Here is a 17,944-nt window from a genome sequence, read left to right as displayed (position 1 = left end):
CGCCTCACGGCGTGTCAGCGGCGCGCGCCCCCCCCCACGGGCCCCGCCCCCGTGCGGCGGGCGCGCGCAGCCCGTGTCTCGCGGCGGGGCGCGGGCGCCGCTGGGGGGCGCTGGCGCGGCCCCCCGTTGCGGGGCGCGGGCGGCGCATGCGCGCAGCGGGCGCGGCGATGGCCCCGCAGTGACGGGCGGACTAACGGCGCCAGCGGAGCGGCCCGGCCCGGCCCGGCCCTGCCCCGGCCCGCCGCCCCGCCGGGGGATGCGGCCGCGCTGAGCCCGCGCACAGCCCCGCCGCCCCCGCCGCCCCGGGCAGCGCGGCCCCGCCGCCGCCGCCGCCCCGCGCCCGCCCGCGGTTCGTGCCTGCGGCCGCCGCCATGCCGGGCCGCCGCTGAGGGAGGCGCCGACAGCAGCAGGGCCCGCGGTGCGGGCATGGCCCGCCCGCAGCTGCAGTAGCGCGGCCGCCGCCGCCCGCGCCGAGGCGCCGCTCGCAGCGAGGCCCCGCGGGGGGCGGAGGAGGAGCCGGCGCGGCCCCTCCGCGCTGCCGCCGCCGCCGCCGCGCGGCCCCGGGCGGCCCGGACCAAGGTGACACCCGGGCGGCCCCCGCCCCGGGGCCACCCGCGCCCGCCGCCCGCGCGGACCTTCTTCTCAGCGCGGAGCCGGCGGCGAGCGAGCGGCGGCGATGAACCCCGTGAATGCCACTGCTCTCTACGTGTCCGCGAGCCGCCTGGTGCTCAACTACGACCCGGGGGACCCCCAGTCCTTTTCCGAGATTAACAAGCTCCTGCCCTACTTCAGGCAGTCCCTCTCCTGCTGCGTGTGCGGTGAGGATCTTTCTTTTGTTCCTGCACAATGAGGCTGCCCGGGGCTCCCGCACGGCCCTGGGTCGGGCCGGGCCGGGGCTGCACCGGGGCTGTGCCGGCCTGGCCTCGCCCCGGCCCGAGGCAGCTCCAGGGAAAGTTTCGCGGCCCCGCCGGGGGGGCGGCTCGGGAAGGTGCAGTGGGAAGAGTGTCGGGATAATCCCGCCCCCGGCGCGGGGCAGGGCGGGCACGGGGCTGTGGGAGCTCCCCAAAACACGGCGCTGTGCTGCGGGCACCGCTCCGGGGTGCGGGAGCGAGCGGCTGTCGGAACACCCCGCTGGAGTGGCTGTTGGAATACCCTGCCATGGTGGAGCTAATCGCTTTAAAAAAGCCACGACTAAGAGCCAGCGTGGTAAAAGATACTCCAAACAATCCCCAGACCGTGGAGGTAGGGAAAGAGGAACTGCTAACTTTCCCTCCCTCCCCCTTGAAATGTAAACAAAAAGTAATTCCGATTGAAAGCCTGGAATTTGGGGCGGGCATAAACAATAATTGATTTTTTTTCTTTAATGTGCCTATATGCCCTGTGACAATAATCACCATAAAGAGCAAACGGGCCGAAGGTCTGCTGGGCCTTCCCCACTCCCATCCCCCCCAAAAAAGAGCGTTCTGCGGGCAAAGGCGGCGTCCGGAATTTCGGTGTTCCAGGCTGGGGAGCGCTGGGAAGGAACCGCGTCCTGCTGTGTCTGTGGAGTGGGGGCACGTGGCCCTTCGGGAGGAAGCTCTGGGATAAGCTGTCAGCCCTTCTTGAACTTCCCTTTGCAGCTTCGGTCGGTGTCGGGAGAGGGCTCGGAGCTCTTGGACTTCTCGGTTGATTAATTTGTTAATTCTCCTTCTTTCCCTGCGGTAGTTTTGAGCCGCGTTCGTGTTTTCCTGGCTGTGTTTGCCCGTGTTTGTCGTTGCTGCTGTGTGTGCTCGCACTGGGCTTGAATTGAATCACTGGGGTTTATAAAGTGAAATATTGTATTTATTTTCAGGAGGAGGGTTTCAGCTGTCGAGGCTGCTAAGCCAGTGTTAGATGCTTCCTATCCCTCCTCTCCTCCAGCTATTGGCTCCTCCCATTTAAAGTCTTAGAAAATAGGGATCTGTTTGTAGTGGGAAGGAGGGAGCCCGTTCCCAGGATCTCTGCAGCGTCACTTCCTGGAGTAATTTGAGGTGTTTTTTCCTCCTGGAACCCTGATGTCAGTATTGATGCACCTCTGCTCTTTATTTCTTATTACCTTAGGCTGGTTAATTCAGCCCTGACTGTGCTTTTTCCCTGTAAGTCCTTCCTGCTTTGGGTCAATCACCAGAGTGCTTTTGCCCAAAAATATGCAAATATTGTTCTGATTTGGTTTTAATAAGCTATTTACATAGGGACTGTGTGTTTCTAACTGCTGTGCTATCTGGCCTCTCCACTTTAAGCCTGGTCTTCTGAAATGTGTTCTTTGTTCTGCTTGCCTTGACTTCTTCCCTTCTTGGCCTTTTGCAATCCTGTTTTTACACTCTGTGCTATTGAAATCATCTCTCTTTAATTTGTCTCTGCCCAAATTTCTGAATATTTTTTCCCCTCTTCAACTTTTTTTCTTGCTTGGCTTTTTTCTCACTCTGAGTTTGGTAGAGCAAACCATGCTTTTTAGTTTGTTTTTTTTTTTCTCTTGCCTTGTGCCTCCATGGATGTTCCTACTTACAGACTATCCTTCATGGTCCCCCTTTCTCTCTTCATCCTTTGTTTTAATTGAATGTCAAGGTTATTCATTTGGTTTATGTTTTCCCTGCTGTGTCCAGCTTTCAGATAACTGGAGCTGCTGTTTATTTCAGTATTTAGCCTGAGTGATGACCCAGCCTTATCTCTGCCTCTGGGCTCCTGTTTGTGGGTGGCACATCCAGAGGCCTCAGGAAATTCCAGGCTCTTTGTGAAGCTCTGCAGTAAAAGAGTTTGTGTCCTGCAGTTCCTCAGGTGTCTCTCTGGACCCTGCAGGCAGCACTGCCCACTCTGGGGTTCCCCAGCACTCACAAACCTGCAGCTCACACTGGTAAAACCAAATCCACCTTCTTTTTCTTGTTTGCTTGTTGTGTTCCTTTCCTCCCACTTCTCTTGGTGCCTCCTTCACTCTTGATCCCTCTGACCTCGCTGGGGTATTTTTAAAATGCTCTTTTTCTGTTCTGTACTTCAGTGCTAAGGGCTTCTGCATGTTTAAAGTCACTGAAACTATCCAATTGTCAGAACCTTTTTAATGTGGGTGTTTTGAAAGTACCGAAGTAAAGATTGCATTGGGAGATCACAACTGTGGGTGCAATGACCACCCAAAACTTTACAGCGTGGGGCTGGTTTTGTTTGTTTGTGGGTTTGGGTTTTTTTAAATTTAAATTCATAAAAGGTTGTCAGATGCCCACTCCTTTCTACCCTGTTGTTTGGGCCATGAGATCCAAGGCCTGGCTCTGGGTCCCTGTGCACAGGACTCTGGGTGTCTTCTGGGGCACTTCCCATGCACAGACCTCAGCAGATGCTGTCTGGACTGTAAAGGTGTAAAAACTGTGCTTTGTTGGAGAAATGGTGCCTGAATTATCAGTGGCAGTTCAAGTCTCAAGTGTCGGACTTGCAGGAATTCCCTTGGGAAGTTACTCCCCAGGTGAGGGCTCCTTGTGCCATTCCCTCAGTGTGTGATCCCTGTGCACCCTGTAGTGCTTTGTTAGGCTGTGGGTCTGAATTCCACGCTCAGGATTGTCCCTTTAATTTTAGGGAACAGTTTTTAGGGGAAATGAGTGCCAGCTCTACAAACCTGACATTCCTGGGCTTTCCCTGTGGTCCCACAGTGTTGTACCCAGCTCACAGAGCAGGGCTGGCAGGAGCTTTTGGGCCCCCGTTAACGATAAGATTCAACTGCAGCCCTGGTTTCAGACTCGGATTGGCACACAGGGAGCTGAGCAGGACAAAGCCCAAATGCAAACACAGTGTGTCACTGGAGTCACTGAGGCTGTTTGGGGGGGGTTCAGGGCTCCTCCTGCCTCGTGGGGGATGAAGGTTCACTTCTGCTCTGGCCGTGTGTGTATTTCTAGGACTTAAGTGTGATCATGTGACAGTTTCCTGGACAGTGCTGGCGGTGATACATCAGCCTTTTACAGGGATGTATAAGACAGTATTTCCTAGAGCTCTTACAACTTAAAAATAACTGCTCCCGAGTGTGCATTAGGCAGAGGGGCTGTGCCTTGTGTGTTTGGAAGATGTGAAATACAAGTTCCAGTCTCTGGAATAAAGGGATTATTATTAAGTTGCATATTAACACCATGTTTAATTTAAAAATAGTTTAGTGGAATTTATGCAGCAAACTTGTATGTTTTAAAAGTCCTGCCTGTTGGGATAAAATTCTCCTAACAGTGCCTTTCTCAGGTTCAAATCCCAGGTAGGTCACTGCAGGTCAGTCAGAGGTTCAGCTGCTTTTCAGCAATAACAGCCCTCTCCGAAACTCACTTGAAATGTTTGTAGGAGATACAGTTGCCAGTGAGATCAGCTGAGCGTTTTCTCCCCGGGAAACCTCACCCTGGAACCCCTGGCAGATATTTCAAAGGGGTGTGAAAGATTGTTAGTGCTGATTCAGAGTGGGGAAGTGCCAGGAGGGTGGCAGGGCTGTGGGACAGCACTTCATGCCTGGCCAGGAACCCGGCTGCGAAATACAGGATGGGAACACAGTTCTTGTCTTACACATCCTGTAATCCAAGGAAGGGGATGTGAGACAACACGTGGCTGTAGGGAGAGTAGGGGTGGGGAGGAACAAAGAAAGCCCATGAGAGCCCTGCCTGGTGCCTCCTGCAGCCCTCCCCCGAGTGCTCTGAGGCAGCTCCTGGTGGTTCTGGTCAGGGGGTTGGAGGCTCAGGGCTGCAGTAGCATCGTGGAAGCAACTCCCAAGCGTGGGAATGCCATGGATTGCCAAAAAATCAAACAAAAACTGCTGACTGTTTGTTTTCCTGTGTAAAGATTAGTGTAGGGATAGTTCCCTCCTGCTCTTGTGTAAATGTAACAGGCTGTTTTTGAGAGTTTTATACTGCCAATATAGGTTGAATGGAGTATATAATATAATTACATGTTATAATCAATTATACTTATCAATGGAATTATGGGGCCCATTCTGCTGGCTGGGTTTGACGTTCCTCCATGTAGTTGTGTAAAATTCTCCCTCTTTGTGCCCTTCTGTCCATGTGAAGGCTCCTCCTCTTCTTCCTCCCCCCTCTCTGAGGTGCTGTGTCCCTCACACCCCTCCCTGGTCCGGGTGTCCTCAGGGGTGTCCCAGTGCTTTGGGCTGCACTTGGTCACCAGGAAATGATGGGAATTAGGCCTCTACAGTTTGATTAATCTTTGATGTGAACATTCCTGCAAGTTTCTGGGGGAAGCAGCACCACAAGCAAGGGGAATGCCAGGGAATTGTGGCTCTGGAGTGAGCAGTTTCCCTGTCAGTGGTGGAGAAGGAGAGACAGGGATGCAGGGAGACAGCCTGGGGCAGGCAGCACTTACCTGCTGTCCCTCGGAGAAGGGGACAGGGTTGAGTGGCACCTAAACAGATTGAAACTTCCTAGAAAATTCAATTTCCTGGCACAGAGATGGAAGGAGGGAGAAGAAACAAATTCCCACTGTAATAAAACTTAATTATGTGCATGGTGCTGGATTTTCTGTTTGGGAAATGAGCATGGCTGAGCTAAACCCAGATATCAAAGTCTTAAAGTGAAAAAGTCTATTTAAGTTTCATGATGGAAGACTTTAGCCTAGAACTCTCCTTCCTTGTCTGTTCTCCCTGGATTAAGGAGAGTGAAGGCTGATTCATGATTGGAGTTGCCTTTTACGTTTGAGAAGTGATCTGGCTCTGGGCTTTTTTTTTAGGTATTTTTTCATCGACATTTTCTTTTTTCCTCAGTTTTCAATGATGAAAATACTGTCCAGGTATCACCTTATGGTGGTTTTTAAAAGTATGTTATTTTCCCCTTAAAAATTACACGAGTAGTTGCCAAAATACTTTGGAATTTGTGAAGAATATGCAGAATAACCAGAATCTCTGAAACAGCCACCGGGGAGTGTGGACTGGGGGCCTGGGTACCTCTCAAATACCTTCTGTATATATATACCTACCTGCTGTAGGTGTTCCTTTTCTTCTTCTTTTGGAGAAGCAGTTGTCTATCAGATGTCCACTCACATCTCTGAGGGCACCAATTTTTAGCCAAGAACACGCGGGATGATTTCTCTTCCTCTCAAAATCTGCCCACTCCGATTCCCTGCGTCCCTTTCCTGTTTTTAAATCCCGGGTGTGACTCTGGGGGGCAGTGCCTTGTCGCTGCAGAAGTGTTGATAACGTCAGCTCCTCCCCGTTGAGCTGGGAGTGGTTTCCAAACTCCAAATGCTGCTCTGTCTCCGAAGGAAAGGAGGAGTAGGAAGAGAAGTGGCTCTGGTTTCCCCGGTGGCTGGCTGGCAGTGGTTTCCAGGGGAGGTTCAGGGTTTGCTCTCATAGGATTGGAGATGAGTGTTCCTGTCGAGGCTCTGGAGGGGATGGATGGGCTCTGCTGGTCCCTGAGGACAGTGATTAAACCATTGCCTTCCAGGGTGGGTCAAGAGGAGTTAATGTGTGGCCAAGAGGCACCTTTATGGGATGGCTGAGTTGTCCCAGTCTGTGGGCACAGGGCACTCAAACACACCTTCCTCTGGGTTTGTTTCCTTTGCCATCTCACCATTTGCAGATTAGGTTGTCTAAATACGGGCTGATGTATTTAGACATCAACTCCTGGATGTTCCACTGGAGTTCATTGTGAGGGCAGAACACGTTCTGTGGGTGCAGTAACTGAGTGGAGAGCTGGTGCCCAGCACAGCCCTCCTCGAGCACGGTGCTTGTTGGACAGCACGGGTTTCCCTGCTCCTCCCAGGAATGACTCCCAGTCCTTCAGTAATTTGTTGTTCTGTGTGTGCTCAGGGCTGGCTCCTACTCAGGGGCCTCGGGGAGCACAGTTTACTCCAGGAGTGCCTGGCTAACCTTGTGCAAGCGCTTCTGTTTGGGGGGGAAAAATGGTTTTCATTCCTATTGGGTTTGCTCAGGGAATGTGATCGACTGAATCCTCAACTTTCAAAGCAGCTTTTAACTCTTTGGAGCGTTTCTGCTGCATGGAAACACATTAATCTTACACCTAGAGGAGAGATGTTAACTTTGCTATTTGAAACCTCTGAAAACATAGCAACCTTGACTTTTGAAAAACACCATTATGTGAAAATTTTACTCTGGATGGTGAAAATGATGAATTAATCTTTTTTTTTTTTTTTAGCCTCAAAGTTTGAACTTTACCACCTATTCTGTTAAAAATACATTTAGAATTCTTCCAGTCAGGGATTTTGTAAACACAAAGACTTTCAAACAGAAATAAAACTTTGACATAGGACTTAGTGAATATATTCTGTTGTTTCTTATGAAGGGTGTGGACCCTGAGAAGAAGGCAGTCCCTTCTGCACTTCAAATGCAATTTGTTGTCATATTTTTCTTTCCTTGAAGTTTAGCTAAAGAGATTGACTGTAATTCTCCAAATATGCAGAAAAATAGTCTATCTTCTGATCATGGTTAATTTGGGTTCCCATGGTGTTCAGGCAAAAATAGTGCCCTTTTTATTCCTCCAAAGAGTTACACAATCATTAATTCATTAGTCACTACCATCCCTATATGAGGCTAATACTTTCTGTAGTTCATTTTTCCTAGTTGTTGATGCAGGATGCTCAGGAATAGCCAGCAGAATGTTTTCTCTAATGAAATTTTGAAATAAGTATTTTTAGTTGGTTTGGGGGGGGTTGTTAATGCTATTTTGTGTCCCACATTTCCATTTCACCCCATGGGAATCTGACAGTGGTTGTGACTGTCTTTGGTTGGGTTCCAGTGGCACTGTTGTGGGAGTTGTGGTGATCTGAGGGCGAGGTGGTGTCTTCAGGAAGAGAACTGTCCCTGAGTTCCCAGGTGAACTCTCCTTGTTCCTCAAAAAGGGCCGTGTGCTGAGAGGCTTGGGTTTGGTTTTTTTTTTTTTATTTTTTTTTTTTTTTTTTTTTGATTGAATGAAACTATTTCTATCTACAAACCCTTGTCTCAAACCCCGAGAGGATAATATTTCCAGTGTTGTCATTGTGAACTCCCCTTGCTTCCACCCGTGTTTCAGACGTGGGTTCAGAGCTTTGCACTGGGAATACTGGGAATGTGTGTATTTGTGTCCATCAGCCAAGAGTGTGGTCGCTGCAAACGCTGGGGTGTTTTGGGAACACTGCAGTGGGTGGGATCCCTGATCCTGGGTGACAGGGCACCTCTGCCAGGGGATCCAGGCAGGTCCTGTGTGCTGGGAGGGGCTGCCAAACATTGTCCTGCCTGGAGCAGTGGGGTAGGGCAGGGTAGGCCTGTGGGGGGCTGTGGAGGGAGACCTTTCCCTGCTGTGCCATCCCTGGCACTTAACCCTTGCTCTGCCCTCTGTGAGCTGTGTGTGTAGTTCCCTTCTCCTTTAGTAAGGATGCAGATTCCCCCCCGAATCAGCCAGATCTTCCACGTTTATTTTCTCCCTCTGCAGATGGCTGACAGACCTTTTCACTGCTCATCATATGCCTGCCTGTCTGTCGGCAGGAGCTCTGCACACAGTGCCCGGGAGATGCTGTGCTTTGGGAGGGGGTTTCCTTTTGCATGCTTTGCTTTGAAGCCTCTTGGAGCTGCTTGTTCTTCAGTGGGCTCCAGCTGATCATTCCTGAGGTGGAAAGGTGCTGTGTGGGGTGGGAGGGTGGAGGGGAGAGCAGAGCTTTTCTTTCCAGGAGCAGCTGCAGGTGGATGGGTGGCTGGACACAAAACCCTGTGGAGTGAACCAGCTCCTGTCCTTTGGCTGAGCTCTGGAGCCTCAGTGAGGCAATTTGTTGGAGCTCACTGGCTCTTGGTAATTATTTTAGTAGAAACAATCAGATCCTGTTTCATCCAGAAATGAAAAGGCTGGAAGTGTAGCAGTCCAGCTTCTGGATGTGACTTTGGGGTCCTTGCCATGTGTGTTGCTCCAGAGGGATGGAGCTTCCTGTTCCTCAGCATTTCTAGCCCTGCAGTCTTGGTTTAACAATGAAATCAGGGTCACTGTAATTGTGATGTTTGATGTGCACAGATTGACTGGGGCAGGTGAGCTCCTCTTTTCCATGGGTGTCATCCTACCACAGTGGGAGAGCACAGTGGAGTGAGAGGAGCTCCCAGTGCTGCCTGTGCCCTGCAGAGCCCAGGGGTCCTGGTGACCCCAGTGCAGCTGAGGATTAAAGACCTCTGCCTGACCAATGTTAGAGACCAATCCCAGCCACACATTCACTTCTGTTTGTAACAAAAACTGATATACTTTTTTCTATTTCACTTCATGAAATTAAGATTTAATAATATGATTCTTAAGATTTGAAGTTGGTAAAAAAGGCAGGATTATTATGTTTCAGTAGCACTTCCAAGGACCCTAAATGAGTTATTTGTGTTCAGCCCCTTTTCTGCTCCCAGGTGAGAATGGCAGGAGGTGACTGTTCCAAGCCTTTCTTCCCAGTGAACTTCATCCATTTACTGGCTACAGACACCTCAGAATTGCTGTGATTCCCAATCCCTTTCTCCCTTCGGTCCCAGAGATACAATTTGCAGGTGCTTCCCCTGTCCCTGCAGCTGTGAAGTGATGCTCATTAAGGAACACAATAGGAAGTATTGCTTGTGCTTTAAGTGACCTCCCTGCCGGTGCAGCCTGTCCAGGACTCGGATGGTTGGCAAATCAGGTATTAGAAGTCTTTCCTCTGTGCATGCTGCTCATGGAATTTAAGTGCTCATATTAAGTCAAGCTTTGTGGAAGTTGGGTAGTTAAGAGCTGGTGTGGAGGGGAAGTCTCTTATTGGAGGCTTTGTAAGAACGTGGTTCTGCTTTGGGTGTATCAATACAGCCCTTGCAAAAGAGGGAACAGACAGGGCAAGGTTTAGGAACACCGAGCCCCGGAGGGCAGTGCAGTGGAGTAACCGTGGAGGATCTCACAGGGGGGAGTGGCTGCTCGGGAGAACGACAAATTCAATTTACCTCAGAGAAATGTTAAATTGTTACTGGGAAAAACTATCACATTCTCAGGGCCCACCATTTTTACTTCTTACAGATCTATATAAATTATTCAATTTATAGAGAGGGGTGGCACTGATGGGCACCAGGCAGAGGTGTAGTCTAGGCCTTGCAGTGGAAACCTGCAGGTTCAGGGGGCAGCTCAGGGCTGTGTGTGTGGGACTGTGCTGCTTGCTGGGCATCACAGGGGTGAAACTTCATTGGATGGCAGTTGGCATCTCATGGTTGGCTTTCCTTTTTTTAACTTACCAATACTAAAGCTGTGCCACAGAATCCAGAGGCGAGAGAAACTTTGGAGAATGAATATTCAGTGAGCTCTGAGCTCCAACTGAAACTCTTCCCTGAGCCCAGGCATTCCCGATGTCTCTCCCGTGTAGGTTGCCTGGCATTTACTGAGAGGAGCACTCGCTCTGTTCTCCCCTCAGTGAGAGCAGGGGGAGTGTTTTTTCTTGTCGGTCCGTCTGGTTTTCCCTCAAGAGCTTCTGGAAATTTAAATTTTGCTGCACCCTCTTTTAGCATTCCTACTCACTCAGGAGTTCCAGCCAAATGTATTTTTGGGAGGAATAAAACGCACAGTTGGCGATGCCTTTTTAAAAATCTAATTAGGAGTTAAAATGGTATCTGGTTCATTTGGCCCCGTCTCTGCTGTGTTTTAGTTCTGTAAAGCATCAGAACTCAGCCTTAGCATCGGGGGGAGCAAAGGGGGGCTGAAGGTGGGCTTTGTCATTAATTAATTATGGTCTTAAGCTGTGCCAGGGGAGGTTTAGGTTGGATATTGGGAAGAATTTCTTTCCAGAGAGGGTGATCAGCCCTTGGAATGGGCTGCCCAGGGAAGTGGTGGATTCTCTGTCCCTGGAGGTGTTTAAGGACAGACTGGATGTGGCATCAGTGCCATGGGCTGGGAACCACGGCGGGGTTGGATCAAGGGTTGGACTTGATGATCTCGGAGGTCCCTTCCAACCCAGCTGATTCTATGATTCTAATTGGGTATTAATTGGCTGTTAATGCTGGTGGCTTTTGGCCATGGAAGCTCTGGCTCTGAAGTGTCAGAGCATTAAAGGAAGAAGTGTTTGGGGTGTTTGCCTCCTGCTTGTCCTGCTGGAGAGGCTCCAGCTCCAGTGTTGGTGAGCTCCTGCTGAGGGACACGACTTGTGCTGTGGTTTCAGGTGTTGGCTTTGTCCTCCCCATGGGAATTAGGGACTCCCAAAATCAAATCCATCTGAGGACCATGGTAGCCCCCTCTGCCTCTGTTGGTATCGTGTCATTTCAAGGGAACTGATAACAGAAATGGGAATTCCCACTGTGGGTTGGACCCTGTGACTCCAAGTTCCACCTGTTGGCTTTAAATCTCCATGGTTTGACTCGAAGAGTGTTTTCTGTCTTCTCATGGTGGGTCTGCTCACACTGTCCTGGCAGGTCTCATTGGTGACACTGTCTGTGCCACCTCCCAGCTTTCTAAACAGTTGTATTTTGCTCAATTTATGGAAAAAATACTATCTAAGGGCAACTTCAGCACTGACTCTTGTGATTTGTGGCTCAAAACCCAGTTTGCATCAAGCCACACTTCCCGAAAGACAGTTCAGGTGGGGGCTGGAGCAGCCCTTTCCCAAAATGGGATCAGGGAATGCAGGGAAAAGGTATCAGGCAAGTGAGCAATGAGAGAAAATATCTTTGTATTTGTTGTGTTTGTTTTGTTCTCTCAGACAGTTTGATATATGCATTTTGCTTCCTCTTCCCAAATGGTTTAATTTTATTCATTTGCCTTAGCAGCATGTTTTCACTTTGGAAAATCTGGGTGGGAATTCCCTGATGGCTGTAACTCATCCAACAGAGGCTCCTTCTGGGAGAAGGGGCTGATCAAAGCTGAGAATGTGCTGCTTGGAGAGGAGGGGAGCCCTGGTGCTGGGATGGCAGAGATACTCTGCAATTTAATTTGGGAGATGGAATATCTTCCTGGCCTGGAGCTGGCTGGAAATAGCAAAGCAGTCCTGTCACTGGCTGGATATAGGAACTCCTTGGATTGTTTCTGTACAGAATTTTAGTTCTTTCCCATTTTATCCTTAGGTGATATTTAGGTTGTTTTTAAGGAAAACCAAAACCACTCTTTCAGGCTTTTACAGTTTTGGGGATCTGAAGACAAAACCTTCCACGCTGTCAGTGTTGGGGCTCTGAGACTTTCTGTGCTGTCAGGTGTGTGTGGATTCCTTTAGCAACTGATTTTTAGTAGTTTTTTATTCTTAACAGTAAGATCTCAGAGAAAATCCTTTCATTCTGATGGCTTCACTAAACACTAAATGAAAAGTAACACAGAGTCTGCTGTGTCTCCTTCCCCTTTGGGGTGGGTGTTCCATCGTTTTTACATCCTGTTTAGAGTTTCCCTCTGCTCTATTGCCATTTGTTTTTCCTAATTCCATTAAAATCTCTGCAGTAACTTGTCATGGGAGTTTATAGTCACACTTTCAGTAAAGTCCTAGAAATCTTGTGTGTTCCATAAGTTTCCGTGGACAAAACTGAAGGGGACAAGAGGCTTGGCGGTGTTGGAGCTGAGAGTGTTTGTAGAGACTGCAGCACACAACCAGTGATGGTGGGATGGATTTCTTATTTAATGTTTTAAAAGCAGATGGGCAGCTGTGAGGTTTGTACAGGCTTTCACTGGGATGGGACGTTTTCTGGTCACCAGCTGAACTTTCTGAGGCAATTTTTTTTGACAGTACAAAAAATTAATCCCCTGCTGTCCAGGAAACCTGCCTTGAGTCCATCGTAATCTCCCTCTTTCTTTTTCCCTTAGGAAATTTGCTACAAGACCCTATTGCTCCCACCAACTCCACATGCCAGCACTATGTCTGCAAAACCTGTAAAGGCAAGAAGATGATGATGAAACCGTCGTGTAGCTGGTGCAAGGACTATGAGCAGTTTGAGGAGAACAAGCAGCTGAGCATCCTGGTGAACTGCTACAAGAAGCTGTGCGAGTACATCACACAGACGCCCCTGGCCCGGGACATCATCCAGGCCGTGGATTGCTCGGCAGACCTGCTGGCCCTGCTCAAGGATGGGTCCCCCCTGCACGAGGACGCCGAGAAACCTTCCGACGCAGCCCTGGCTCTGTGCCTGACACATTCCCCGGTCCCCTCCACCTCGGAGCTGCCCAGCGACGCCCCGGCGGGGTTCCCCTCGGTGCCCGAGGCCGCGCACAACGCGGACGGCCGGGGCTCGGCCATCAACGGGCTGCCCAGCTGTAACGGGCTGCCGGGGGAGAAGCTGGGGGTGAGCCTGCCGTCCCCGGAGCACGCCAGCGCCATCGACGTCTGCGGCGCCGGGGACTACATCAAGACGGAGGAGCTGCCGGGCGGCCTGCAGCCCGTGTGCGACCCCGTGTCGGGCGGCGACCTGTGCCCCGCGGGCATCGACATCTGCGGCTTCAGCGAGGACATGAAGCCGGGCGGGTCGCTGCTGCTCAGCGTGGAGGAGGTGCTGCGCAGCCTGGAGACCGTGTCCGGCACCGAGGTCTGCGACTCGGGCCTGCAGCCCGGCCTGGAGGCGAACATGGCCAACGGCCCCTTCCTGCAGCTCTCCCCCCCTCCCCTCAGCCATAACATTTTCATGTCCACGGAGGCTTCTCCTCACGGCATCTCCTGCACGGCGGCCACGCCCAAGGTGGTGAAGTTGAACAGGAAGCGGTCCCGCTCCGAAAGCGACAGTGAGAAGGTCCAACCTCTGCCCATCTCCAGCATCATCTGCGGCCCAACCCTGGGAGCGTCGGCTCCCGTGACGGTGAAACAGGAGAACAAAATGTCTCTGCAGCCCATTGCGACTGTACCCAACGGAGGCACCACCCCCAAAATCAGTAAAACTGTGCTCCTGTCTAACAAAAGCATGAAAAAGAACCTAGAACATGCCCCTAAGAAATCCCACCCGAAAGCCAAACCGGGGGTGCTGAAAACGAAAGACAAGGCAAAGGAGAAAGTTCCCAGCAGTAACGTTATGCCAGGAAGCCCAACAAAAACTGTGTATAAAAAGCCACAAGAAAAGAAAGGGTGTAAATGTGGTCGTGCCACCCAAAATCCAAGTGTTCTTACCTGCCGTGGCCAACGCTGCCCTTGCTACTCGAACCGCAAAGCCTGCCTTGACTGCATATGCCGTGGCTGCCAAAACTCCTACATGGCCAACGGGGAGAAGAAGCTGGAGGCGTTTGCAGTGCCAGAAAAGGCCTTGGAGCAGACCCGGCTGACTTTGGGCATTAACGTGACGAGCATTGCGGTGCGCAATGCCAGCACGAGCACCAGTGTAATCAATGTGACAGGGTCACCAGTAACGACGTTTTTAGCTGCCAGTACACATGACGAGAAAAGTTTGGATGAAGCTATAGACATGAGATATGACTGCTGAGTCTGTCTTTCTTTTCCCTGCCCTCCGTAGGGGAACTGCTACAGGTTTAAGGCAGCTATGGTTCTGTTTAACTTGCTGGAGCTCCTGCGTTTAGATCACTTGTATCAAGTGTTTTTCATTGCTATGTTCTGTGTATTAGTGTCTGGGAAATAGTTGCAGATAATGGAGGAGTTACCCTAAAACTGTTTTTAGTTCTTACAGCACCTCATAGTTTGAGATCGATTGCTGATGTAAATGATTTTATCACAAGATCTTTGACAGGAATATATTGACCTCATTGTACTTGCTCGTGCTTTGTGCTCAGTCAAAGCTTCGGCTCCAGTGTAGAGTGGTGGCATCTGGTTAGTCCATCTCAACGGTGCTACACTGTGGTGTGGAAGACTGACTGTCCATGGGTTACAGTCACCCTGAGCAGGGAATGACCCGGTACTCCTGTGGGAAAGGCAGGAGGAGGACACAGTCTGGCAAGGGTAGGTACTGGCTGCCTGTGGGAACTGGGTATCTGCTCTAGGGAACAGCTCACAATTACAGACAGGATTAGTAAATACCTTACAAAGCTGACAGGCCAGAAGGCAGCTCAGGCTGCAGGCAGGGGCAGGAGGGTCGGGCAGATGCCAGGTCAGACTGCTCGGATACACCGTCCTGGGAACAACATCACCCCTGGCAGCTCCAGGGCCGTGTCCCTGCTCAGTCACCCCTCTGTGCCAGCTCCCCCTGGGTGATGTCACTGCTGGCTTTGGCAGGGGGAGAGCAGCGCTTGGACCCAGCCAAGGCTCCACTTTTGGTAGCACCATCCTCTCCCTTTCCTGCTCCCCCTGTTTTCTTCTTGAGTTCCTGCTGTTTTTACTGCTGTTGCTTCTAGAGAAGAGAAGGGGGGTTGTGGGTTACAGAGAGACCCCTTGGCTGATTTTCAGTGCCAGGATACAGAGATTCCACAGCACTGGGGGGACTTTGGTCCTGTTTGTACCATGACAGCTCCTCCCTCCGAGGGGAGTTCTCCACTGACAGGCACCTTCCAGCCGGGGCAGAGGATCGATGGCTGTCCAAGGTCAAACATTCTGGGTGTTTGCTAAACACAATAAGCTATGTATAGCTCACTCCACCCCAAATCTATCTCATTTTCTACTAAAATGCTAAAAGTAGCTTTTGAAGGTCAGTGCTTTTCAACCAACCTGGGCCAAAAGGCTCGAAAATGGAAACATAACACAAAGTTGTCAAGAGCTTATCTGGAAAAGTGTTACAATGAAAGAATTCCTGTCAGGAACTCAGTTTTACACAAAGATGGTTGATTCCAGCACAGTCCCTAAGCAGGGAGCCCAAGAGTTTAGCTGTGCAGTTACAGAAGTCAGACTGCTTTGGGAGGGCAAAAATCTCTCCTCTTGCAGTGATACAGCACAACCTGAGGGTGGGCTGACTAGAACACGAGCGTTTCTGTCTCATCTCAAAGGCAATTCCTGTTTCAAGGGCGTGTTCAGCAGCGTGTGGGTTGTTGAGTTCCTCCCCTGCTCCCACCTCCCGTTGCCCGCAGGCCCCTGGGGCGGTGCCAGGGGCTTTGACCTGGCACAAAGCACGTACAGTGGCGGTTCCTCACCGGAGACATGAGCAAACCCCTTTGGACACAAATGGCACCTCCTTTTGTTTTGTAGTGTACCATGGTGTCATTTTCTGTGAATGTGGTCAGAGCTTTTTGTTGGTTTTGGTTTGTTTCTCCCCCCGTCTTTTCTGTGGGGTGGGCAGGGTGGGGGGTTAAAGCCATAGGAAGAAAAATGTGATGTACGTGTCCAGTCTGTACTTTTTTGTTTTTGTTTTGCAAGAAGAGTTGAAAAATATTTTTGATAATGAGTAAATGGTGGAAAATGCTTCTTAGTATTCTTGTCTTTATTTGCCAACCCGAGTACCTAAGATCTGTGTTTTTTAGCCCTCCTGAGATTTAACGATGTCCTATTAAAATGTATTTAGTTAAACTTGTATGTGATTTTTGTGTTGACCCAGAAGGATCCTACCAGTTCCTAATTTGGTGGTTTGATCGTGACCTACTAATGTAAATCTGTTTATTAGTCCACTACGTGTAAGCGAAGCAGCCCCCAGAGCTGGGAGTGAACTGCACAGCATGGGTTGTTTGGGAATGCTTTTGCAGAGCTGTTAAGTTTTGCTGAGATTGTTGATGGTACATTTTTAGGACTTTCATTAAATTAAATACAAAGTACCTTTGCTCCAGAAATGTGGGAGTATTTGGAATCTTTACTATCTCACTGCTGCATCCAGTGCGGTACCAAAAGTTGGAGAATTTAGGTCAAGCGTGTTTTGGAGCTGTCGACAGGAGAGCCCTGATGGTTCATGTAAAACTGCAAATGGTAGATTCAGGTTGTTTTTAAAAACATTTCCTTTTATGCTGCCACATTCTTGAAATGTATATTAAAATTCAAATTGATTTAATAAATGTTAGTTTTCTAATTCTATTTTGCAACTGCTGAGGGCATCAGTGTGGCATATGTTGAACTTATTGTCTGAATACTGCTCTAAATACTACTTAGTCCAGTGATGACTAATTCTGTAATTGTTTAAATTAGGCTTGGCTTGCTTTGGTTTCGTCGCCCTCCTGGCTAGTTGTTCCTGAGGAGCTGAGCAGTGGGAGGGCTCAGCTCGGTGCTGGCAGGAACTGCAGCGGTCCCAGTTGGAAACTGTCCTGGTTGGGGCCCTTCCTCCCCGTGGTCCAAGAGCAGAGGGAGACCTCGGCCCCACACCCCCAGAGCAGGGCCCTGCCCCCTGCCCATCCCCGCCTGGGGAGTCACTGGTGGCAGTTCAAGGATCAGTGGAGCTCCAGCTGGAATTCCCAGTGTTCCTCCTGAGGGACTGTGGATCTGGGGAACTGTTCTCAGCATTAGCACAGAGGAAGCTGCTCAGGGATTTCTTTTCATAGAGGCAAGTGTGTGATATTCCAGCTTTCTTCCCAGTCCTCTTGGGAGACAGGGATTAACTTCCAAACTTTATTAAAACCCCCGTAATTTGTAGAGCTGCATCCGAAAGAAAAAGCAGCAGTTCATGGTCATGGGTAGTGGTACAAAATCAGTGCTGTGACCAGCGAGGTCTGACCATGGTCTTCCAAGAAAATGAAGTTCTCCCCCTTCTCCTGGGAATGGAGAGGCTCTTCCCATGCATCACACACGGTACCTGTTCCAAAATGTCCAAGGAAGGAGTGGATGCTGCACTTGGTGATGCTGTTCCATGGGCATGGTGGCACTCTGGCAAAGGCTGGACTTGGGGATCCTGGAGGTCTTTTCCAACCTTAGTGATTCCAAGATAAATCAGTGGGGTGGGATTAAATGCCACAGGGAGGAGGGACAGGGAAGCACAGTGGCCCCTTGGCTGCTCTCCCAGCAGGGGCCGTTCCCCCTCTGGCTCGTGTGGCCCCTGGGGGCAGAGCCTGGCACAGGGATCTGTCCCAGATGTTCCTGCTGGCAGCACCAGCTGCTCCCTGGGCAGAGCCTGCCCTGCCAGCAGTGCCCCCCAGGCAGCCCCTGCAAACACCAGTGTTCAGAAAAACCTGCAGAGTTACAGGGAAATAAAACCGGAGCAGCCTGTTCTCCCAGGCAGGTACTTCTGGCACAGCAAGGAGCTGCTCCT

General features: G+C 50.6%; 1 protein-coding gene across 2 annotated transcripts; it reads left to right on the top strand.

Moving 5' to 3' along the window:
• The first annotated feature begins 603 nt into the window (after nt 1-603).
• On the top strand, nt 604-16,779 carry MSL2 (MSL complex subunit 2). 2 transcript variants are annotated; one of them, XM_032697295.1, is made up of 2 exons: nt 604-818; nt 12,723-16,779. In XM_032697295.1, the coding sequence occupies exons 1-2, from the start codon at nt 677-679 to the stop codon at nt 14,318-14,320; spliced, it is 1,740 nt and encodes a 579-aa protein (XP_032553186.1). In that variant the 5' UTR covers nt 604-676; the 3' UTR covers nt 14,321-16,779. The 2 variants fall into 2 exon arrangements, with proteins under 2 accessions (XP_032553186.1, XP_032553187.1); XM_032697296.1 differs by lacking the exon at nt 604-818 and adding an exon at nt 1,081-1,242.
• Nucleotides 16,780-17,944: the final 1,165 nt, after the last annotated feature.

This window comes from Chiroxiphia lanceolata, chromosome 10, assembly GCF_009829145.1.
Source record: "Chiroxiphia lanceolata isolate bChiLan1 chromosome 10, bChiLan1.pri, whole genome shotgun sequence".
Classification (NCBI taxonomy): Eukaryota; Metazoa; Chordata; class Aves; order Passeriformes; family Pipridae; genus Chiroxiphia; species Chiroxiphia lanceolata.
This window is presented reverse-complemented; position numbering and strand designations above follow the sequence as displayed.

Coding starts and splice junctions, on each gene's coding strand:
- MSL2 (XM_032697295.1), top strand. CDS start 677: ATGAACCCCGTGAATGCCACTGCTCTCTACGTGTCCGCGAGCCGCCTG. Junction 819..12,722: donor CCTCTCCTGCTGCGTGTGCG/GTGAGGATCTTT, acceptor TTTTTCCCTTAG/GAAATTTGCTACAAGACCCT.